Source organism: Lichenostomus cassidix, chromosome 4 (genome assembly GCF_008360975.1).
Source record: "Lichenostomus cassidix isolate B80296 chromosome 4, HeHo_3.0, whole genome shotgun sequence".
Classification (NCBI taxonomy): Eukaryota; Metazoa; Chordata; class Aves; order Passeriformes; family Meliphagidae; genus Lichenostomus; species Lichenostomus cassidix.
The window spans coordinates 58,933,939-58,957,708 of NC_139484.1; the positions used below are offsets into that span (position 1 = coordinate 58,933,939).

General features: G+C 49.4%; 1 protein-coding gene across 1 annotated transcript; it reads left to right on the top strand.

The window, feature by feature from the left end:
* Positions 1-5,146: 5,146 nt before the first annotated feature.
* LOC146438618 (5-hydroxytryptamine receptor 7-like) lies at positions 5,147-15,452 on the top strand. Its single transcript, XM_085059467.1, has 3 exons — positions 5,147-5,233; positions 6,159-6,706; positions 13,733-15,452. Exons 2-3 carry the CDS (start codon positions 6,198-6,200, stop codon positions 14,502-14,504), a joined length of 1,281 nt encoding a protein of 426 aa, XP_084915593.1. The 5' UTR covers positions 5,147-5,233; positions 6,159-6,197; the 3' UTR covers positions 14,505-15,452.
* Positions 15,453-23,770: the final 8,318 nt, after the last annotated feature.

The window sequence follows — 23,770 nt, forward strand, 5'->3', positions numbered from 1 at the left end:
GACCTCCTGCTTTGGTTTAAACTAAAAAGGGAGTTGGAATAGTCCTTCCTGTACTTCCCAGCTCTGTAAAGGACTGAAATACTTTCCTGGAGTGATCAAGGTGTGACAGGGTTTGTCACAGCCCCCAGATGTCCCTGTGCCACCATAGCCAGCCTGGGGAGAAGGAATCTGTTTTCACTGTCCTCTGAATTTTGAGGGAATGCAGAGCCCAGAGATGAAGCAGAAGGGAAAACAGCAGAAAAGCTGCAGCCAGCCAAGGGTCAGAAATCTGAATATTTCAGTGTAAGAGCCAAAAAAGCAATTAATAGTTTTTTTTTTTTCTTCTCTCCTTTTAAATGTTCGGGGTGGATTTTGTGTTTGTTTGTGGCTCTGAGCCTTCCCAGGCACCAAAACCTGCTGGTTTTCATCGGGGATTTGATGTGCTGAGAGTCGCTGCCATCTAGGGGACAGAGAGGAGAAAGGGACAGAGAGCAGAACGCCGGGATGAGTTTCACTTCCAAACCTCCAAAATCTGCTCCAACCTCCGAAGAACCTCAGCTCACCCCTCCTGCCATCGCTTGGACCCTGAGCATGGAGAACCCTCAGAGTGGGACCTTGGTGGGTGCAGGGCTTGATTCCAGCTCAGCCAACCCCAAATCCTGAGTGGAAAGTGCCAGTCATGGAATGGTTTGGGCTGGAAGGACCTTAAATCTCACCTCGTTCCATGGGCAGGGACACCTTCCACTGTCCCAGGTTGCTCCAAGCCCTGTCCAACCTGCCCTTGGACACTTCCAGGGTATTTCCTTCATGGAGCACCTTCTGCCCAAAGCCAGCGACCAAAAAAATCTGCCAGAAAAGGTTTTCCTTTAGTGTTTTGCTCCAGGTGGGACAGAGCTCTGCATCCTCCCTTCCTGCAGGCACAGCTCTCTCTCTCCCAGCTCTAGCTCGGCCTTGATGTCCTGCAGCAACATTCCCTCCTCCTGCCCTGCTGTCCTTCAGAAAAGGTTTGCTCTGCATGCCCTGCTTGAGTCCCTCTGGAATCTGCATGGTCTGGAGGTGGAACAACACAACCATGGAATTATTTAGGTTGGAAAAGTTCTCGAAGATCATCGAGTCCAACCATCCCCCAGCACTGCCAAGGCCACCACTACCCCGTGTCCCCAAATGCCACATCCACAGGGCTTTAAATCCCTCCAGGAATGGGGACTCCACCACTGCCCTGGGGTTTGTGTTGGAAAATTCATCTAAATTCCTCCTTTTTCACTCTTTCCTGTCCTGTTTCAGGTTTTTGGGTTTTCCCTACTTTCATCAGCCCCCCCGGAAATCCTTTCAGCACCCACCATGGGCAGCTGCAGGGTGGACAGGAGGGGCTGCAGCCAAAATTTGCTGTCAGGGACTTCTCTCTGTCCACCTCATCCCCAAATGTCCCCTCCAGGTCATCCTCATCCTCCCTGGTGTTGTCCCAGCTGTGCAGGACATCGAGATGAGGCTGTGGGCACATCTAGCCCTGATGGAGAACAGAGACAGCTCCTAGAGAGCCCTCCAAGGTAACCACAATTTGTAAATCTTGGCGATTTTGGCACTAAAAACTGCCTGCTGTCTGTGCAGACTCCAGCAGAGGGAGTGTGGCTGCATGGAACAGGATTAAAATCCTCTTCTCTCCAGCAAATCCACCTCTTGGAGATGAATTATGAGGATGTCTCCTTTGGATGGCGTTTTCCCATGACATTTCCAATTATTCCCCACCTGCTCAAACAGCAAAATGCATTGGGAGCCTTTAAAAATAACTGAAAAGTTCAATTTTTTTTGTTTGGTTCTATTTTAGGCAGCCTCAGGAGGAAAAAAACAACCCGAAATCCTATCTCAGCATTTTAAATCACAGGTAAATTGTTAATTTATCAAAGCTGCCTTGGCTTTTCCCTCGGTGGGAGAAGGGGTGGAACGAGATGAGCTTTAAGATCCTTTCCAACCCAAACCATTCTGTGACTTTTTAAGATCTTGTCCTGGTCCTGCCAAAACTCTTCCACTTAATCGCCATCATTTCTTATCGAGAGACTCTTTGAACACCTTTTGTCATTTTGAAGTTGTTTTTTAAAGGTCGTGCATGGTCAGAAAGTTGAAATGCAGAGCTTCTCTCCTTCCTTGAGCATTCCAAGTGCCTCGTTTTCCCCTGAAGCTCCAATTCCTTGGCCAAACACCTCTGCCAGCCCCATTCCCCAGCCCACACCCCAAGGGGATGGGATTGGACCCCAAATCAAGGGATTCATGTCTGGGATATCGAATTCCTCTCTTGGGTGCCACATCCCCACCCCTTTGAGACGGAGTTTGCTGGGTGATCCTGGGGAGATGTTCTTTGATGCTCATCAAAGAGAGGGTTTGGATACCCCAGAGCAGTTCATCCCCAATTTCTCTGGAGGCAAAAACCACCCTTAGAGATGCTCCTTAAAAGCTGATGCCCCCAGGGATTAATTTTATCTGTCTGGGAATCCTCTGCCTGCTGGGAGGGAGAAATGTCAACATCTGTGCTGCAGGGAAGATTCCACTGGGATTCTGCTCCTGGAAACACTGGGTTGAGGACCTTGGAGTTAATGAGATTTCTTCAAATTTGCATATTAATAACTGCGCCTTATTACCTTGCCACTGGACTTAATAGGGCGTAATATTAGCAATTAATTGCTAATAAAATAGCCACTTCACGGCCATTTGTACATGAAAATGGAATAATAGAGCTGGGCAGTGCCTTCATGCAGTGCTGGGAGGACTTGGTCACCTCTCCCCTTCTGCGTGGGGAGGGGGAAATTTTGGCTGGTTTGAGTTTTCTGCCTCTCAGCTTGGTTTTGCACAATTTTCCTTGGGGTCCATCCACCTCTCTCCAGCAGCATCTCTGCTCCTCCGAAGCTGTGCTGCCCTCCCAGCCGAAGGAAGAAAAGCTCCAGTGAGTGCTCAGCTGAGGCACGCTGGCCATTTCCTCCCCTAATTGCCATTAAATGCAATTAGTGCTTCCCAGCTTGCCCCAGAAGCAGTGTCTCAGCAAGGTCACCGCGGCCTGGGGCTGGAGAAATGCTGCACCGAGAGTTTTAGCCGGAAGAATAATTATTATTTTAATTATTTCTTCACATGGAAATTGGCGTTTTCCCATCTGTCCTCCCCAAAATCAACCCAGGCAGAGAATCTGCCCTCCGGCTGCTTGGTGAGTTTTCCATGAGCTGGAAGTGACTTTCTGCTCCTGTTTTTGCAGGAATTTTGTTGCTCCCCAAGTTATGAGAGCAGCTCATTCCCCTGGAAAAATAGTGGAAATTTCCCTTCTGGAGTCCCCAGACCTGCAGCAGGTTTGAAATGGAAAACTGTAGGTTGTATCCTACAGAAATGGGGCTGGGATGGGACAGAGTTGGGTTAATTCTGCTCCCTGAAACTATCGCAGGATTTCGAGGCTCTCCCAAAAGTCCTGGAAAGTCAGAGCAAAGTGCCCAGGGAATTCCTCACCTCTAAAATCACCTTTTCTCCCTTCCTCCCTGCCAGGACATGAACTCGACCTCGGTGCATAAAGCAGCTGCTTCCCAGCCATGCCTTGAGAGGAAAAAACTCCTTCCCTGTCTCTCCTTCGTGCCCAGGAGCTCCTTGCCGTGGTGTTGTCCCCAAGGGAAGCTGGAAAAACCTTTTCCACCCCATATCCTTCCTCTAACCCCTCTCCCAGGGGTGGAAGCAGATCCGTGGATCTGTTTCCCTGAAATCCTTCCAGACTGCCTGAGCAAGTCCTTAGGGGGTGTTTTTCTCCTCGGCTGAATTCGTCTGGGTTTGGAGACTGCAGAATTCTTCGGTTCCCGCAGCAGGGAGTTCTGCAGATCCCCTTTTCTCCTCGGAAATTCCGCGTTTGCCAAATCTCAGGGCGCCCCCCGAGGCATCTCCCTCTCCCCAGGGTTTGTGCATCAACCCCATCCCTCCCTGGCTTGTCACCGCTCCGGAGGGGTCGGGAAAAAACCCCACCTGTCATGGAAAATGGGAAAAAAAAAACCAAACCCGGAGCTCCTCCAGCACATCCTGGCCTGGCGAGGAAGCTATTTTCACCATCCTCCCACACAGGCTACGATGCTCGAGCAGCAAAGAGAAGCCCCAGCGTTAAATAGAGCTTTAACAACCCCGGTTTAGCTCACCGCTGCTTTTCCTGCAGATGCACCTTTTTTTAATTTTCTTTTTTTTTTTTCCGGCAACATCTGCCCCAAAAACCCCTGGGGATCTGACCCGAGGTAATGCAGTGCTTGGCATCACTGAGGTTTAAAGGTGTTTTTCGCAGCCTCAGCCCTCCAGGCTGTCCCCGGGGTGTTGGCACAGTCCTGGGATGAGATTCCCACCTCCCTCCCGAAGTGCTGAGCGGTCGGGAATCGCTTCCCGAGCCTGCAAACAGCTCCATAACCACATCCCTGCACCTCTCCCCGCTGAATTCCCCAGTCCCGAGGGATGAAGGATGTGACCCCACACCGTCCATCCCGCCGGGAAAGCAGCAGAGGGGATGAATTCCCGAGGGAATTGCCTTAGGAGATGACTCTGCTCGGCATCCTTCAGCCCGGGAGGAGCAAACAGAGCAAACGTCTGCTGCCCTCGGTTAAAATATCAGAGTAATGCCAGCTTTAAAGTCCCCGTGGAATATTTGGGGGAGAGGGAAGTGGATGCGGATCTCTCCATGTTCTTTCCCGGTTTTTTATAGGCTCTGTTTCGGTTTTGCTAGGATTAGGGAAGGCTCATCTTTAGGGATTTGCCTCTCCCTGGCTGCTCGCTGCTGCTCGGTGCGGAGCTGAAGGAATTCGGGACCTGCGAGGAGCAGCAGGGCTGGAAAAACGCACGGAACGAGGAAAGAAAACCTCTCCTGTACAATAATCTTTAAAAAAATCCCGGGGAAAGGCGCCTTTCCCCGTGCCCTGCCCTGAGCCTGCCCTGCTCGCTGGGTTCCAGGCTGCGCCTCCTGCCTCCCAGCGCTCCGAGGCATCTCCTCAACTTCCAGCCTTTCCCTCCAGATCCTCCCATCGCGGCAGGATCCAGCCTGGACCCCACACCCCTCCCGGCTCTTTGCTCCTCCCTGGGGCTCCGAGGCAGCCAGGGACCATCTGGGTCTCTGCCCGGCAGAGGCGAGGGGAGGGCGGTAGGAGGGACCGGCGAGGCGGGGAGGGGAGAAGGATGCTCCGGGGGTGGCTCTTTGCTTCCTCGCCCGCCCGGAGCTCGCAGGGGCTCGCCTGGAGGATGTCTCACCCCCTCGGCACAGGTAACTCCGGGACCCCCATCGCCCCAGCCGGGGGACGCTGCAAAGGGGGAGGATGGGGCTGCAATCCGGCTTGGATCGAAACAAAACTTCGGGGGGAAAATGGGGTTTGAAACAAAACAACATAAAAAAAAAAAGGATGCAGGTTGTGCATGATGCTCGGAGCATCCAGGGGTGAGCCCTGCCCTAAACTTTCCTTGTGGATGGCCGGGAAATACTTGCAGGGGTGGAATGCCGGGGGTGGGAGCGCGGTCACCTCCCGGAGCCTCTGTGCCGTGCGCGGTGCTGATGCTCCGGGAACGCGCTGGGGTAGATGCCTGGAATGTGCGTGGTACCCCGGGGGTGCTGCATGCCATGGACCCTCTCCCGCCTCCATCCCGTGGCTACGGACAGCCCGAGCGTGGCCACTGCATGCCAGGAGCGGGGATTTGCGGTCCCGGCTTTGAAGTTGGCGTGTGACACGGGCAGGGGATGCAGCCGGCGGGGGCTGTGCTGCCACATCGCCGCTGTGCTGTCGCATCCGCTCCCGAATCCACCGAGGAGGCTCTCTCTGCATGGGATTAAATGTATGGATGCAGAGGAGAGGTGCAAAGCCAGCAGGCACAGCTCGGCAGGCAAACACGATCCGCGGGCAGCTCCTGCCGCTCCCTCTCCTGGAAAAGCACATGGATGAGCGGGGAGATGTTGCGGGCAGGCTGCGCCCCTTCCCGAGTGGAGAGAAGCTTCCTCCGAGCATCCCCCGGCAAAATGCGTGTCCTTAAGGAGACTCGGGAGAGGTTTCCTGCCGAGCACGTGAGATTCAGCCGCAGCTCGGGGAGGCAAGAGCGGGGTGGAGGGGGGTGGTGGCGGCGGTGGGCGAGAGGATGAGAAGATACTTGATTTTTCTTCGCCCTGCTTGTGACAAGATGTTCTGCTTTTGTCGCTGGAGGTGTCACTGCCGGGGGAGCGCTCTCGCCGAGCTCGGAGCATGCTGCTGAGGGCCAACCCCAGCAGGTTTCTGGAGCAGCACCTTCTCCTGGTGGAGAGCGCAGAGCAGCAGCGCCCGGCTCGGGAATCTCTCCCGAATCCATTCATGACTGAGGAACCTCCCGCCCCAGCCGAGCCCGAGCTGCCGCCCTCCAACCTCACCAACGCCACGGACTGCGGCGAGGAGATCCTGCTCTATGGGGACACCGAGAAGGTGGTCATCGGGGCCGTGCTCTCCATCATCATCCTCATGACCATCGCCGGCAACGGGCTGGTCATCATCTCCGTGTGCATCGTCAAGAAGCTGCGGCAGCCCTCCAACTACCTGGTGGTGTCCCTGGCCGCCGCTGACCTGTCGGTGGCTTTCGCCGTCATGCCCTTTGTCACCATCACGGACCTGGTAGGGGGAGAGTGGCTTTTTGGGAAGGTGTTTTGCAACGTGTTCATCGCCATGGACGTGATGTGCTGCACGGCCTCCATCATGACCTTGTGCATCATCAGCGTGGACAGGTGAGGGAGGTGTGCTCAGGTGGGCGCTGATTTCGGGGTGTTTGGGGAGGTTGGGGGTCTCTAGAGTGTTCCTGGTTGGATCAGTGGTTCTGTGTGTGATTTTTCCCAGGTGGTGAGGGTTTTCTGTAGGAATTCAGTGCCCCTTTGGAAGAGCTGGGCTCAGGGTGCTTGCTCGAGTAACTTCACCAAGTTGCTTCCTCAGTCCTCCCCCTTTAGGCAGCTGCTTCACTTTGCTCTTGAGGAGCAGCACCTGACCTTCTCCACAGAAGGTGCTTGGACCACGAAACTATTCAAGAAACCAAAAAAAACCCAGATGCACTATGAAAATCCATGTTACAGGGCTTCTGGAGCAAATCCTGTAGGATTCTCTGCTGCTCCCTGCACTTGAGCCTTGGCTGAGGATGGCAGCAACACCCCATACCCATCCCAAGAGCCCAAACTCCCTGTTTAAAGCCCATGAGCACATTTGTGAGCATCTGCTGGCTTCACCTCCCACACCTGGGGCTGGCAGGGAAAGGCTAAGCCTGCCTGGCAAAGTGGCAAGGCTTGGACAAGTCAGCACCTCGGTGGCTCTAATTTTAGCAGCTGCGTCATCAGGGCCATCTCAGTGACGAGCTGGTGGCCGCGGCTGACGTGGGCTGGGGGTCGCTTTGGGCTGAGCTGGCACTGCCAGTTTGGGCTGGTTTGGGAGCAGCAGCTCGAGGAAGGGACACATCCCACACCTGAGATGTGCCCTCTCAGCTGTGCCACCTCCCTGTCACCTCCGCAGGTGTGGCACTGGGTGACAAAGCAGAAAGGACAGAGAAAATCCTGCTGCTGCCTGACATCCCCCGGGGCATGCCAGCAGCCAGTCCTGCTCTGAAGCCTCCATCCCCACTCTCCCCTGGGAGCTGCCCTTGGCTCCTCAGCCCTGCGCAGCTCAGAGCTGCTGTTAGAGAGAAAAACTCCTGCCAGGCCACAGGCAACGTCCAGCTCTTCTGCTGAACTTGCTTTATTTTCATCATTCTCCTGGCGGAAAAAAAAAGCAGGTGTGCTCAGAGCTGGCAGGAGTCTGACTCTGTGAGAGGGAAGGGATTAAATGCAGGAATGAAATGTGTCAATGCTGGTTCCCGATGGGTGAGGAGCAGGAAAGTGGCTACACAGTAACCAGGCTGGCTCTGCTTTAAAAATATCTTTTCCTTTTCCTTTTCCTTTTCCTTTTCCTTTTCCTTTTCCTTTTCCTTTTCCTTTTCCTTTTCCTTTTCCTTTTCCTTTTCCTTTTCCTTTTCCTTTTCCTTTTTTTCCTTTTCCTTTTTTCCTTTTCCTTTTTTCCTTTTCCTTTTCCTTTTCCTTTTTTCCTTTTCCTTTTCCTTTTCCTTTTCCTTTTCCTTTTCCTCCCCTTCCCTTTCTCCTTTTTCTTTTAATTTTTCCTTTCTTTTCATTTTTCCTTGCCTTATCTTCCCTTTTCCCCCTTTTCCTGGCTCCCTTTTCTCTTTTTGCCTTTTCCCTTTTCCCTTTCATTTTTTCTTGGCTAAACAAGTCAACAACTCCTTCCACCCCATCCCAAGTCCCCAAAACTCCAATACATGCAAACCCTTTTCCTTTCTTTCCCCTTTCTTTCCCATTGCATTCCACTCCATTCCATTCCATTCCATACCATTCCATTCCATACCATTCCATTCCATTCCATTCCATTCCATTCCATTCCATTCCATTCCATACCATTCCATTCCATTCCATTCCTTTCCATTTCCCTTCTTCCCTTCCCCTTTCCTCCCTCTTCCCTTTCTCTTCCCCATCCCTTCCCCTTATTTCCCAGCCAACCAATCCCATCCCATCTCACCCCATCCCTTGAAGAAAGATTTTTCCAAACACACACACAAACAGGACAGATCTTTCCCCAAAAATCCTCACCATTGATTCCACTCACCCATCCCTGCCCAACATCACCGTTCCAGTGAGCAGATCTACATCCAGGGACACCAAGGCAGATCCTGAATTTGATGTCAGTTTGTCTTTCCTGGGAAGGAGGGAGGGAAAACTTGTGTCCCAAGAGGCTGAATTTTCTGGCAGGGGTTTGTCCCTGGTGTGTGTTGGCACAGGAACTGTGCTGTGATCAGTTTGCTCCCAGAACTTCATCCTCTCCTTGCCAAATGCCTGAGGGGGAGGTTGAGTGGTTGCAGGGCAGTTACCTGGAATATATTTCCAGGTGGGAAAGGAGAAAACCAGCAAGGATTGAGCAGAGGGAAGGGACTGGACAGTCCTTCCAGCTGTGCCCAGCTGTGGGTGGGAGGAAGGACAACCTGCAAGTCCTGGGGGTTTGTGGGGTCAGTCTGTGCTGGAGCTTGAGGAGGGAATGGGAATAATTGGGATGTCCTTTGGTGCACATTAGAGGAGGAGGTGACTGGTGTGCTGTCCTGCTGCCTTCCCCCTCAAGGGTCCTCAGGAATGGGCTGGCAGTTGTGTGAATTATCCCAGGGCAGTGTCTCGAGCATTCTGTGAAGCATCACTGCTCCACATCAACCTGGATCTCCATTGCCCCCTGAACCTGGGACAGGCAGGATTTTAGGTTTAATTCTTGATGCAAACATCTCCAAAGGCACAGTTCTCAATTTCTGTGCTGATACAACACTAAGGCGGAAACACAAGGAAATCTGAGCTTGCAGAGTCCCTGAAAAATCTGCTCCAAAAGAGATTAAATTGTTACCTCAATGAGACATTCACCCAGACCTCCCTCAGTGATGGGGAACAGCTCTCCCTCCTGCCCTGCAAGAAGAGGAACAGCCCTGGTCCTTCTCGGAAATAGAAATATTTCCTCTGGCTCTGTCCTGAATCCAACTTGGTCAGCAATGTCAGGTCTGTTCTTGCCAAGGAGGCGGCTCTGTTTTTATTGATGGCTGAAGTGTCCTCATATTTTGCTTAGCTTAGATGGAAAAGCTACTTGGTTTGCCCAAGATGATGAGGACTATTAAAATGTAGGCTGCTGTTATTGATTATTAATGCAGAGCGCTTCCTAAAAGCTTCTCGATTGAAGCTGGTAGAACTAATCTTGTCTGAAGCAAGATTTGATTGATTTCCTTTGAAATCAGAATAGAAAAACGCTGGGAACATCCATCTTCCTCTTATATTTTCCTTATGTAAAAGCCTGCCAATGTTGCAGATTCTTTAATGTCACAAACCAAAAAACAAAACACAGAAAAAAAATCTCCTCTTTTGGCTGCTTAGCTTGATGAAACTCTCCATAAAAATGCCAAGGAGCTGACAAAAGGAGCTCCCCAAAACCCACATATCACTTCTGGTGGAGAAAAAACTCTCCATCCATTTCCCAGGCAGCCCTGCTAGGGCTCTCCCATCTCCCTGGCAAGTATTTTCCACCCAAAATCAGATTATCTGCTCCAAATTGGGGTCACCCTCAGTTAAAAGGATTCCTCCTGAAAGTCAGTGGGATGAAACCTGCACAGCATGGGATTGCCTTTCCCATGTCCTTCATCCAAATGCTTCCCAGGCCAGGTAGATCCCTGCTGTGTATCTGGGATGGATCCCTGGGATGCTCCAACAACTCTGATTTAGGGCTTGGGCAGGTGTAGAAGCCTCCAGATGCCTTTTGCATCCTCCTGGCCTCCAGCAGGATGGAGCAGGCATGGAATCAGCTTGGAAATCAGGGAAGGAACTTCATTGGACTGCAGAGAAGGCATGGAATTGTGGTAAAACTGTGGGGTCAAGGAAACTCCAGTCCTGGGCTCATTTGTCCTCCTGTGTGAGTGGAGATTCATCTTTGCTCATTTCACCAGCTGCAGGATGGAAAAAGAGGCACCTTGGAAAGGTTTGGGTTGTTTTTATTATTTGATCCTTGGCATAATGATCCAGCAATTGAAGGGAGCCAACAGGGAAGCTGGAGAGGGAAATTTCATCAGGAAATGTGATGACAGGACAAGGGCAGGGATAGATGGGATATTGGGAAGAAATCCTTCCCTGTGAGGGTGCTGAGGCTCTGGCAGAGGTTGCCCAGAGAATTTATGGCTGCTCCTTCCCAGGAAGTGTTTCATGCCAGGTTGGACAGGGTTTGGAGCAACCTGGGATAGTGGAAAGTGTCCTTGCCCATGGCAGGGGTGGAACTGGATGGGATTGAAAGTCCCTCCCGATCCAAACCATTCCATGATTCCCACTGAGTGTGGAATAAACAGTCTGAATTGTCTCACCCATGGTGAGGCCAGCAGGTCTCTCACCCCACACCCAGGCGGTTGGGATCTGTAGGATCAGGGATGTGGCAGGAATTTATTGCACCTGGGAAGAGCGGCTGCTCAATCAGCTCAGGGCCCTACAAATCCACACTGCATGTAAATCGCTGCTCTGGGAATTGCCTCTTGTCCCCTGATTACCTCGAAACTCAATTAGCAGCAAGACATGTACAAAGAAAAAGCAAAAAACAAAAATCAAAGGGAGAGAACTCGACTCGAATTTCACCGCCTGTCAGAGCCACCTCACCTCCCGCTCGGCTATAAACGCTGCCCTATTTTGAGGGCTTCCTGCTCGCCTCAAAATTATTACAAAGACCTCAAAACGGCCCTGTTTCCTCCTGCAGTAACTGCACGGGGTACCTGCAGATGAAATGTCAGCTTTGCCTGCTTTCTAAACCTCATCACTGCGCATTTTCCTCGGCTAGTGCGTAAATTCCTTGAAGTTGCAGCAAATCCCGGGCTGATCGGCTTCTAAAGAAACCCGGGAATAGCATAAGAGAGGATATCATACAACCCTGCGTGGATTTATTTGCAAAGTTCTTGGCTTGGGTATACAGAGTGCTGATTTTGGGGTGTTAATTTGGGGATTGCAGCAGCAGAGCAGGGTTTTCTCCCAGACTGGTCCCACCAAGGGCCACCAGGAGGGAATTGGCTGCCTATAGAAGCTGTGGCTGCTCCTGGATCCCTGGAAGTGTCCAAGGCCGGGCTGGATGGGTCTTGGAGCAACCTGGGATAGTGGAAGGTGTCCCTGCCCATGGCAGGGGGTTGGAATTGGATGATCTTTAAGGTTCCTTCCAACCCAAACCATTCCAGAATTCTCTGCGCATAGATGGTCACACAGAGTTTTGGTTGGTTTTCGTGACCAAGCCCAGCTCAAAAAAAAAATACGGAGGAAAACCAGGAAATAATAACGCAGTGAATGAATTCAAAATCATTTTATCAGGGAGGCCGGAGAGAAGATTTTAGTCTCTCAATTGATTTAGCAGTCAGGAGGGGAGAAGAAATTAGATTTATTTTTTTTATATTTTATTTCCATCTTCTAATCTTGGGGGAGGATCTGGAAAAGGGAAATAATCAGGGAAGAGAAAATCTCCTAACACTTACAGTGAGACCAACTGTCAGAAAAAAAAATGATACAGCAAAGGTAAAATTCTCTGCAGATATTTTCTTTTTTTGGCTGAAAAGCCTGTTCAGCTTTCAGCAGAAAGTACCCACAGAGCTGCTGTCCTCACTGCCCCTCCGGAGTGACACCGTTTATCCAAGAACAATTAAGAGGTGATGTGTTCCTGCCTAAAAATTCCTGCCAGCAGGAGATGGGAATCAAAAAGGCTGTAATGTAACAGAAATCCATACGAGTGGCTCGAGGTTTTTGCTGGATTGATTGGAGCAGAGTAGCAGGCAGATGTTTTCCAGGGGGAACACTGGCTGACAGCAGCCAGCTCCTCACTGATCTATTGCTTTACAATTCTAATTTACCAACAGTCGACACAATTTCTTAATCACACAAACCCCCCTGATAAAGACTGAAGATGGTTCGGGTTTACACCTCACAGCACCACCAGAAGCCTCCAGCTCCTTCCAGGCAAAATAACAAATAGCTCCTAACCCCAGGCATCAGGGCTGGTGAATCTGTGGGTCACCACATGTTTTTGGATCTTTTACTCAGAATTCCACTAATTTCACTCTTGAGGAAGGGCTGGACTGCATCACTTTGGCTGTGCAAGGGAGCAGATGGCTCCAGCTGCTTGGGTCATTCCTGTTTTGATCTCCAGAGGTCAACAACCTTCAGGGAGCTGTGCAAGGTCCCCCTGATCCCCCTTTTCTCCAGGCTGAGCTCCTTTCCCAGCTCCCTCAGCCACTGCTGGTTCTCCAGACCCTTCCCCAGTTCCATTCCCTTCCCTGGACCCTCTTCAGCCCCTCCATGGCTTTTTTGTCATGAGGAGCCCAAAATTGCCCCCAAACAGCATCATGGACTCTCCAGCTCTGCTTCCAGGGCTCATCCGGACACATCTTTAAGTCTTCCCAGAGGCAAGATTCCTCCTTGCTCTTCCCAGGGCCATCTCAGCCACAGGTTGTATTTCTTCACCAAAAATAAGAGGAGGGTGTTGTCCTTCCCCCTTCCCGTTAAACACTGCTGGGAGTTAACTCCTTTCATCTGGAGTCGGTCTTGTGGATTGCTCTGTGCATCACCCACCCAACTCCTGGGGTTTCCTTGGGAAGGGCAACAGTCTGGAGTGAGTTATGTGCCACGGTTGGAAGTTGTTCCATGTTCTCTGTACAGAACAGTTCCAGTGGAAAAATTGAAGCATTTTTTATTCCCGAAAACGAAGCTTTTTTAAAAGCATTTTTATTCCCCAGGAGACTGTGTGGAGTTTAGATTGCACTCAGCAGTTCGATGACACCTCGGGTCATGGACTCCCCACCCCTGGAAGTGTGCCAGGCTGGGTTGGACAGGGTTTGGAGCAACCTGGGATAGGAGAAGGTGTCCCTGCCATGGCAGGAGGTGAAATGGGATGGTCTTTAAGGTCCCGTCGAACCCAAATTTTTGATTCCATGCATGGGGAGGCTGCAAGAAAGCAGCAGGGAACAATTAAATTGGGGTGTTTAGCCAAGAGACCACATCCCTGGGGAGATTTTCATTCTGTGAAATAGTGGAGCCATGATTTATTGCTTTACAATTCTAATTTACCAACAGCTGACACAATTCCTTAATCACATGAACCCTCCTGATAAAGACTGATGATGCTTCCGAGGGCCAAAATCCTCTCACAGCACCCACTCCTAACCCCAAAATTTCCTCTTCCCCCAGGTACCTGGGCATCACTCGGCCACTGACCTACCCCGTGAGGCAGAACGGCAAGCTGATGGCCAAGATGGTGTTCATCGTGTGGCTCCTGTCGGCCTCCATCACCCTCCCTCCTCTCTTCGGCTGGGCCCAGAACGTGACGGTAGAGCGCGTGTGCCTCATCAGCCAGGACTTCGGCTACACCGTCTACTCCACCGGCGTGGCCTTCTACATCCCCATGGCCGTCATGCTGGTGATGTACAGCCGCATCTACAAGGCGGCCAAGGTGAGTGCCGAGAAGCATCGCTTCATGAACTTCCCCAAGCACTACGAGGAGGAAGGTGTTTACTGCCTGGAGGCCTCCAGCCGGGCCCACCACAGCTCGCGGCGCACCAAGGCCGCCGAGGAGTGCGCCACGCTCTCCAAGCTGCTCCGGCAGGACCGCAAGAACATTTCCATCTTCAAGCGGGAGCAGAAAGCCGCCAGGACCCTCGGCATCATCGTCGGGGCCTTCACGTTCTGCTGGCTGCCCTTCTTCCTGATGTCCACGGCGCGGCCGTTCATCTGCGGCGTCCGCTGCAGCTGCATCCCGCTGCGGCTGGAGAGGACTCTGCTCTGGCTGGGCTACACCAACTCCCTCATCAACCCCCTCATCTACGCCTTCTTCAACCGTGATTTGAGGACTACTTTCTGGAACCTGCTGCGCTGCAGGTACAGGAACATCAACAGGAGGCTCTCGGCCGCCAGCATGCACGAGGCCCTGAAAGCCACGGAGAGGCACGAGTGCATCCTGTAGTGCCTGACCAACCTCCTGCCTCTCCACGCCGGGTTCCTACCTTCCCTGGGCTCCCGGGGGGTGGCAGGAGCCGTCCCACCCTGCCAGACATCGCCGCTGAGAGTGACAGCCCTTCCCCGGGGTTCTCCTCACCTCAGGAGCAAGTGGAGGGAACTTTGGGATCAGCCCTTCCTTCTCACTCTGTCCCAGGTGGGAGCAAGACCTGGGGAGATTCAAGGCCTACCGACAACTGTGGGCAAGTCACACCACCTTTCTGTGCCTCAGTTTACCCATCTGTTATTTAAATTATTAAAAACAAAAAAGGAAAATAAACCTTTGCAGCCAAATGAAAAAAAAAACCTAAAAACTTGATAAGACTGTGGCTCTCCACCTTCAAAAAGGGCTCTAAGGTCTGTGGAGGGCACATGAAACCCTGTGTAAAGATGACACTGGCTGCACTTCTCCGTGGAATCTGACAGCAGCTCCGCTGTACATGCAAGCCCCCGTGCCATCCCAGCTGATCCAAACCCTTTCCCCCGATGTAATTGCATTTCACACCCCGAGCTCATGTCCAGGTTTGCACGTCAGAGCAGAAATACCAATGACCCCGTTTCCCCCCACACTGTAGCACTGCAGCACTTGAAGGAGACGAATTTGCAGGATGAAACACAAATGAACACGGAGTTTCCTTTATGGTTGGATAGGGAAGTTTGACGCCTCCTCCTCATCAGGGCAATGGCCAGAGAGCGAAGTTGGCTGTGTTTATTGGGTTGTACTGTAATTCATTCCCAGACAAGTGACGTGTGTTCATCATTTGCGGCTAATTGACTCCATAAAAGCACGCTTTGGTTGACAACGGAAAAAAAAGCATATAATTTCTCTGACAGCTTTACAGTGTTTCAGTATGATGTCCAGCAAGCTTGAAAAAAATTACACTGAATGATGTTATCTTTTTATAAAAAAAAACAAAAAAAAAAAAAAAAAGAGGTCTGGTTTCCTTATTTTGGTGTAGAATTTTGGTCTCTGACTTCAAAGTGTCTCTTCACGTTTATGTGGTGGTGGGACTTGTCATCCTGCAGCTGTTTTTGCTCATGACCAGCCTGGTTGTATCAGCCTTGCAGCCCCTCTGCCCATTTGATCACAGAATCATAAAATCCCAGAATGCTTCAGGTTGGATGGAACCTTAAAAACCATCTCAAAGACCACAGGCAGGAACACCTTCCCATCTAACCTGGCCTTGGACACTTTCAGGGTAGTTGATGGGGCTCTTGTTGAAAAACTCTGGGGTTTTTTTTTTGACTGTTCAGAGGCTAAGAGAAAGTGGTTTGTAGCCCTCTTTTCACTCCAGGTTTTCTTTATCCAGCACAAGAGGTGTAGTCCCACCTGTGGCACCATCAGGAAGTGTGATGCCTTCACCCAAATCCAAGCTGGGTGTCCCAGCTGGCTGCTGTCATAGCTTGCCTTAGCAATCAATATTTCTCCTTTTACGAGTTTTCCGTTCTCATTTTGCCTCTTCTCAACAGCCATTTCTATCCTATTTTAGACTTGCCTTTTCTAGAGAAGCCCAAAGAGATTTCCAGTTCAGAATGATGGTTCACAGCAGGGGAAGTGGCTCAAGCCCACTGGGAATATCCCGAGGGATTGAGAGGTTGGACACAGTGATGTGTCCAGATGTTTTCCATGTCCTCACAGATGGAGTCAGGGCTGCACAGAGCAGCAGGGGAGGTTGTAGCTGTTGTCTCCAGAGGGAGATGTTTAAAGACCAGACAGAGCAGAGATTTGAAGGAGAACCTAATCAGGAGTGATCCTAAAGGATTTAACTGGAGTCCCACACACCGTGTCTGTAGGGCACAATCTGACTGCCCATCTCTGGACCTGCTTCACAAAATAACCTCTTTTCCTCCCAGAAAACACCCCAGGCCAGCATCTCCTCTGCCACAACATCTCAGCAGCAGCTGTCACTGGCTCTGTCCTGCAGGGTCTGATTTCCTCCCTCGGCTCCTCCAGCTCCTTCCCTGCCCTTCTGACAGAGCTGTCTGAATTAAAACTGACCAGCTGCTAATTCAGACTGTCTTGGCAGGCCAGGAGAGCCCCAAGACAGCCCATTTCACATCCAGCACATAACAAAATCTGGTTATGCTGCTGCAGTGTATTTATTGCTGTGCCTGAGGTCATAATTTTACTTATTTTCTGTGTTATGGGCTTTTAACTGCCTTAAAAAAATCATAATTTTGTTAAATTCTGCTTAACACCCCCATTCTGATGGCATTTCTAGCACTGCTTACAACTATTGTGCAAAAGAGCCATGAAACACTGTTTCACTTTTTAAACGAACTTACGCAAATACTGTTTTTTTCTGGTTTGATGGTTCTTCCAGAATTAAAATAGTAATGGAAAGAATAGGATTCTGGATGATCCAAACCCCAAACCCCAAACTTCTTCGAAGCAAGGGATCAAGCAAAATGGTTTGTCTTAAAAAAAAAATCAGTGTTTGCCTTGGCTTGGAATGGAATGTTTTGTTGCTCTCAAGGCTTACCTGATAAATGCTTCTACTGCTTAAAATGAAAATATTTGGGAAAAAAATTAAAATAAAAACTTTCTTCCTGGAAACAGTTCCAGAATTTTGCACCCAAAAATATTTAAACGTGACAGCTCCACTAAAACAAAACATTTCGGTCAAAAAAATAAAAAGAGATAGGTTGCTTTTCCCAGAAGGGATTGACTGAAGCTTTGAGACATCAGCCTAAACTCTGGCTTTTTAACTCCCCAAGATTAAATTGTGTTTGGGTTCAATAAAGTAATGGGCATCCCAAGACACCAGGGCCTTTTCCACAGCCGAGTGAGCACCAACCATTTCGTTAAGCCAGTCAAGATCCTTGTAGATGAGCTGCTAAATCATGCTGAAAATACTCCATGGGTTTTATTTTTTTTTTTTAATCAGACAGGAATCAATGCTTTTGGCATCTGCAAAAAAACCCTGGCTTAAAAATAAATCTGAGCCATTTTGAAACTGATTTTAGCGCACACACACGTGTGCCTAAGCAAACTATGAGGAGAAATTAGCTCTAAAAGACTCCATGTTTAGGCAAAAAATTTGAGCTTGGGGAGAAAAATCATCAGTTTAGGAGGATGAGAGAAACTTTTGTGGACAATGTGAGATTCCCAGCAGGCCAACAGCAACACAGTGGAAAAGAATGAGGAGCCTCGGGCAGAGAAAATTGAACTAATTCAGGCATTAAATGAGTAGGTCTCAAGTTAGCTTTTTATTCTACTCCCTGTGCAGGGGAAATACAGGAATGCAGGCAGTGAGAGCTGGGGAGAAAAGGCAGTTTTGAGAAAACCCCATAGGGTTTTGTAGAGTTTTGATAACGACTCTGAGCAAAGCCAGGCAAGATCAACTGGAGATGTAAAGCCCAAGTAGCAAAATCCTGTGATTCTCCCAAAAAAAACCTGAATCTCCCCACTCTGAGCTCAGCGTTTCATGGACTGAGGGGCAGAGCTGGAGATTTGCAGGGACAGCTCAGCAAACCCACCCTGTTGCTCATCTCCCTGGGAGTTCTGCCACCTCCTCCACCCCTTGATGACCAAGGAATATCAGCTACATCAGGATGGAAGATGATCCAGCCTGGAACTCAGACCAGTGCTGGATTCTTACAGAGACAGAACAACAAAAATGTTGTGGAATCCTTCCTTGTCCCACCAATTAAAGGTTCAGAACCTTGCTGAGCCAGAAGTGCTCTTGGGATGTTTAATAACCTCCAAAAGGTGCTCTCCTTCCCCTCTGATTAAATTTTTCCCACTTTGCCACCAGGAGGAAATGAATTCCACAATTTAATTACTTTTTAGGTGAAGAAGTTCCTCCCCTCACTCTTTTAAAGCACATGCCGAGCTCTTTAGGCTCTGGCTGATCCCTGCCTTAGGAAGGATCGTCCCTGTTCAACCTCTGCTCTGATCTTGCAGTCCTTTGCCATCTTCTTCCTTTTGAAATAAAAATCTCTTCAACCCATATTTCCTTTTCCAACAGCAGGAGATGCTTTGGGAAAAACATTAGGACAAGGACAGCCTGGATAATGTGCCTTCCCACCCTGTGTTTTGTTCAAAGCATCCAACCATATTTAGTTCAGGAATTTCCCTGTTTACCCATGGTTTGTCTAATTTCCCTCTTGATTTATCATCCATATTTTTTGGCAAGATGATTTATAGATCTCCTACCTGCCATATGAAAATGCTACGGCTATTTTGAGTCTCCTGTCAATAAAACTGAAAGGCAGCCACACGACACTTTCCACCTGTGTCCTTAGGTAAGAAAATCTGTTTGTTTTATTTCCCTCTGTTTGTTTTATTGCCATTTTAATCAAGATACATCTCACATTCACCTTACAAGATCTTTAATTGTCTGAATCTCCTCTTCTTCATCTTTTGCTGAGACACGGAGCTTAAGCAAAACCCCAACACCACCAGATGAATGACCAAGTCACTGCTTTAAAATCATCATGTTAAGGCAAAAAGTGAATATTTCATAGAATCATGGAATGGTTTGGGTTGGAAGGAACCTTAAAGATCACCCAGTTCCACCTCCTGCCACGGGCAGAGACATCTCCCACTACCCCAGGTTGTTCCAAGCCCCATCCAACCTGGCTTTGAACATTTCCAAGGAGTTTTTCCAGCCCTTCTCAGCACTGGCAGCCAGGGAAGGAAGCAGACTGCTCTGCTCTGGTGATTCTGCTTTTTTTTAAATGACAAAATCTTCCATGTAGAACATAAAATTTCAGGGGGAAAAAAAAAATCAAGAAGAAAGCAGGAGTTGAAAGATGATATCACACAAATTCCCTAACCTGTGAAGACCTGAACCTCCCTTGCAAACAAGCATGGGACCACATGAGTTTTAACATCCCTTCCACCCCAAACCATTCTGGGATTCCCTAAGGTGGAGGTGCATAGTGGCTTGGTGTCCCAGACAGGTGGGACAGCAGCTCTCTCTGCAGCCTAAACTCCCACCAGGCTCTGACATCCAACCTGAGGGAGGATAACACAAATCCAGGTGAGCTCCGCATCCTCTGACTGCTGGACAAAAACATCACCTGGCTGGGCAGGGAGCAAGAAAACCCATCCTGGAGATGTTCACTGTCAGAGTCAGATATTCACTCCACCACACCTAGACAGTCTCTCGGGATCTCTGTGCTCACCCTGCTGTGTTCCAGCATCAAATAGCTCAATCCAAACCCTGAGCCTCCCATTGCAATGCACCCACATCCCAGACTCTTTCCAGGCTCAGATTAGGCAGCCAACACACACCAGGAGTTTTCCTGCTCCCCGCCGAGCACCAGGACCTTGGACAGCAGCAGCAGGACTCTGCCGCCGCACAACTTGGCAAATAGCTGCTCCAGCAATTAAAAAAGGCAAAATCTTCATAGCTCCAGTGTGTTCTGTGCTAGCGGGTAGCTGGAAACTCCCAGCACTTGATCAAGGCGGTGAAAATTAACTCTTTGTGAGTGATGAGGAAAGCTACCTTATTTGGAGCCACTTTTCCAGCTTCTTTTCCGCTCTCAGCTTCACATTTCTGACCCTTTGAACATGGTCAGCAGCCTGTGAACACAGCAATTAGGAGAAGAGGCAGGAAGAGAGTGGCCAAGTGCCAGACACTTGGTGACAGTGTGTGACAACACAGCCGTGAGCTCGTAAATCGCCAGCGCGGCTCAGGAGGGCTCTGCTCAGAGTCTGTGATTTGTCTGCTCAGGGCAGACAATCCAAATGCCAAATGGCCACTTCCAGACTGTGGAATGCCTCGGTCATTTCACTCCCAGGACAAAGGTTTGGGCAGCAGCTCTGCTGTGTGCTGGGGGGACATGTCCAGAGAAACGGCAGCCACCCCTCTGGAATTGGTGCCATGGAAAAAAGGGGTATGAAGCTATTAGTGTGCAAAGGAGGAGTGTGAAGATGGTGAGGGGTCTGGAGGGGACATGCAAGGAGGGGCTGAGGTCCCTTGGCTTGTCCAGCCTGGGGAAGAGGAGACTGAGGGGAGATTTATCAAGTCTACAGCTCCCTCAGAGCTCCAATTTCTGCTCTCTGTGGCAGGGACAGAACCCAAGGGAATGGCTGGAGCTGTGCCAGGGGGATTTATGTTGGATATCAGGGAAAGGTTCTTCCCCCAGAGGGTGCTGGCACTGCCCAGGTTCCCCAGGGAATGGGCACAGCCTGAGGCTGACAGAGCTCCAGGAGTGCTTGAACAGGGTGGGATTTTTAGAATATCTGTGCAGGGCCAGGAATTGCATCGATGATCCCTGTGGATCTCTTCCAATCCCCGATATTCTGTGGTTATGTGGTTAATTAGAAGCAATTAGAGGTCATGAGTGTGGCCCTGCAATGCTCCAGGAAAGCTGCATGTGGATTACCTGTGGCTTCCACCAATCTTCAACTTCACATTTCCATGCTCCTTCCCATCCCAGGACTGTGTGCAGATCTCCTAAACGAGAACCTGAACCCTCAGGTAGGGCTGGTGAGGGAGAGTGTTGGACCTGTTAACTTGGAAATTACCATTCCAGGATCTTTAGACAGAGCTCTGGGAGGGTTTTTTCCACCTCTCCTCAAAGGCTAAAAGGAGAAATATTCCTGCCAACGAGCCGTGCTTTTTCCAAGCATCACATTTTGATAGCATTGTCAAGAAAAGTCTGGGCTGCATATGGAAATGGAGGCAACTCAAAGGAAACCGTTCTGCTTGACTCTCCTTGGAGACATTAATCAGAGTTTAGCGCTGTCACTTCTCAAGAGCCACTTCCCTACTGTATCTTCAAGAGACATCAAAACGCCAACAGCCCCGAGCAAGAACAAATCCTGCGTGGAAACAGAGAGATGTTTCCCAGAAATCTTGTTCCTGGGATGGAGCCTGAAGGCTCAGAGCCCTGGGGATCACCCAGGTCTGCCCCCTGCCCCGGGTGTGACCTTTCTGGCACTACAGTCCATGGGGAAACACCTCAAACAGCTCTTGGGATGAGATTTGGGGTTGTCTTGGCTCTCAGAGGACACAACAACCCCCTGGTGTGGTGGAAGAGTGGTGGGAGAAGAGGGAAAATACCCTGTGAGACTTCAAGGCTTTGTCAGCACAAAGACAGGGCTGTGGAATCTGCACGGTGGAAATAAATATGGATGGAAATAAATATAGTGGCAGTAGAAATAGATATGTGATTTAAATTAAGAGCAATTAGCACTGGGATTGGGAAAGGAAAACAAAACAAAACAAACAAGCAAAAATACCACACCAAAATAAAAAAACCCCAAAAAACCCCAGAACCAAAACCCCAAAAAAACCCCAACCCCAAACCAAACCAAACAAACAAAAAAAAACCAAACTCAAAAAACCCCCAAAACCCCAAACAAACAACAAAATTTTTTTTAAACCCCAAAAAGTAACAAAAACCCCCAACAACAGCAGCAAAAAACCCCAAAAAAAAACAAAACCAAAAAAACCCAAAAAACCAAAAAACAAATAAAAAAAAACAAAGGGAAAAAAAATTAAAAAGCATTTTTCTCTTGACCACCCAATACAGTTCTGCATTCTGGTCCTAACCAGCAAATCTCTGTCACCATCAGATTTTAGCCCCAAGACCCTTCAACAGTAATTTCAGATTTCTCCTGCCCCACTAGTTCACAAGGTAAGGTTGTTTTCTGACAGGCAAATATCCCAAAATACATTTCTGCAAAAGGATCTAGGGTTGTGTCTGCAGTTAGAAAAACGGTGGCAGGAGTAATAGAGATATAACAGAGAAAGGAAAAATATCCCTGGGAGAAAACACTGCCAGAACCAAAGATCAGGGGAAGAAAATCCAGCAAAGAGCAATTCTGGATGTTTTTTTGAAATTGGAGTGATGAAGAGCCTTTCCACCTCTGCTTTATTTTTAATATATAGCACATACTTCTTATCAAATTCATGGATTTTTTGGGGTTTTTTTAATGTTTTAAGGAAAGATATATTAACAAAGATGAGCTACTGGTAACACTGGAGCCTAGAAAAGAATAAACCAGTACAACCACCAGCAAACTAATACATCAACACCATCACATTTTTAGGGCTAAATTCTATTATCCAGCCTCCTAAATCCTCAAAAAGAGCTGCAGTTGGAGCAGAAACTCCAATAATCCTCTGCAATGAGTGAAAAGGTCAGACCTAGAGGTGAGCAAATCTTGGGCACAGCCAATGCTGTGCATGGTTGCCACCCAAAACAGGGGGAATTTACATATTTGAGAATAAATATTCCCAAAGCAGGGAATATTTAGGGCATGTCAGGCCTGGGGAAATATTATTCTGGCAGCTTCCCCACGCAGGAATTGGCACTGAACCCAAATTAACTCCTGTGCTGCCACAACTCACATGGACATCATCCCAACCTTTGACCTGTGGCTCTTCTGCTCCTGGATTGTGGGATTTGGGAATGGGGTTTGCTGAGGGATTTGGGAAAGGGGTTTATTGTGGGATTTGGGAATGGGGCTCATTGCAGGGTTTGGGAACAGGATTTTTTTTTGTTGCAGGATTTGGGAATGGGGTTCATTACACAGTTTGGGAAAGGGGTTCAGTGGAGGATTTGGGAACAGGGTTCATTACACAATTTGGGAACAGGGTTCATTTCAGGATCTGGGAAAGGGGTTCACTGCAGGGTTTGGGTCCAGGTCATCCCCCAGGGCTTTGCCAGCACAGCAACAGGGATTTGGAGAGAGAAAAAGAGCTAAAAGGCCTGAGTTTCTGTTCCATGAGGAGGCCACACTCCCTTTCTTCTCCTAGGTCACATCACAGCATGACAGAGCTGTCTCCTCCCTCAGCCCACAGCCAGGGAGAGCTTTAGGATCCAAACTCTGTAAGGGATGCTGTCTAGACATTAAAGGCCTGATGTTTCCTTGAATTTCTTTCAGGGAACACTTGAAAAGGATACGGACCTGACTGGCTGGAAAATGAGCTGTTTCTGCCTTTCCCAGCCTCTAGTTTCTCAGTTCCCAAATCCTTGCAGTATTTGGACACACAGCTTATCTCCACTCCCTTATCTCATATCTAAAGTCACCAAAACACCTCATCAGAATTCACCATTCTCCATGGACCACAGGAACAGGTGGAAATGTTTAATTTTAGACTTCTGCCCATGCTCAGGGTAGTGGCACAATGCTCCCACTGCAGCTGCTGGGGAAGAATAAAGTTGGGAAGTTATTTCCTTGACCAAACAGAGATGTCTAGTATGGATGAGATTTTAATTTCACCCTAAACAAGCTGTTTCTTTCCAGGCACTACAAAGAGAGCCCTGAGG

Coding starts and splice junctions, on each gene's coding strand:
- LOC146438618 (XM_085059467.1), top strand. CDS start 6,198: ATGCTGCTGAGGGCCAACCCCAGCAGGTTTCTGGAGCAGCACCTTCTC. Junction 6,707..13,732: donor TGCATCATCAGCGTGGACAG/GTGAGGGAGGTG, acceptor CTCTTCCCCCAG/GTACCTGGGCATCACTCGGC.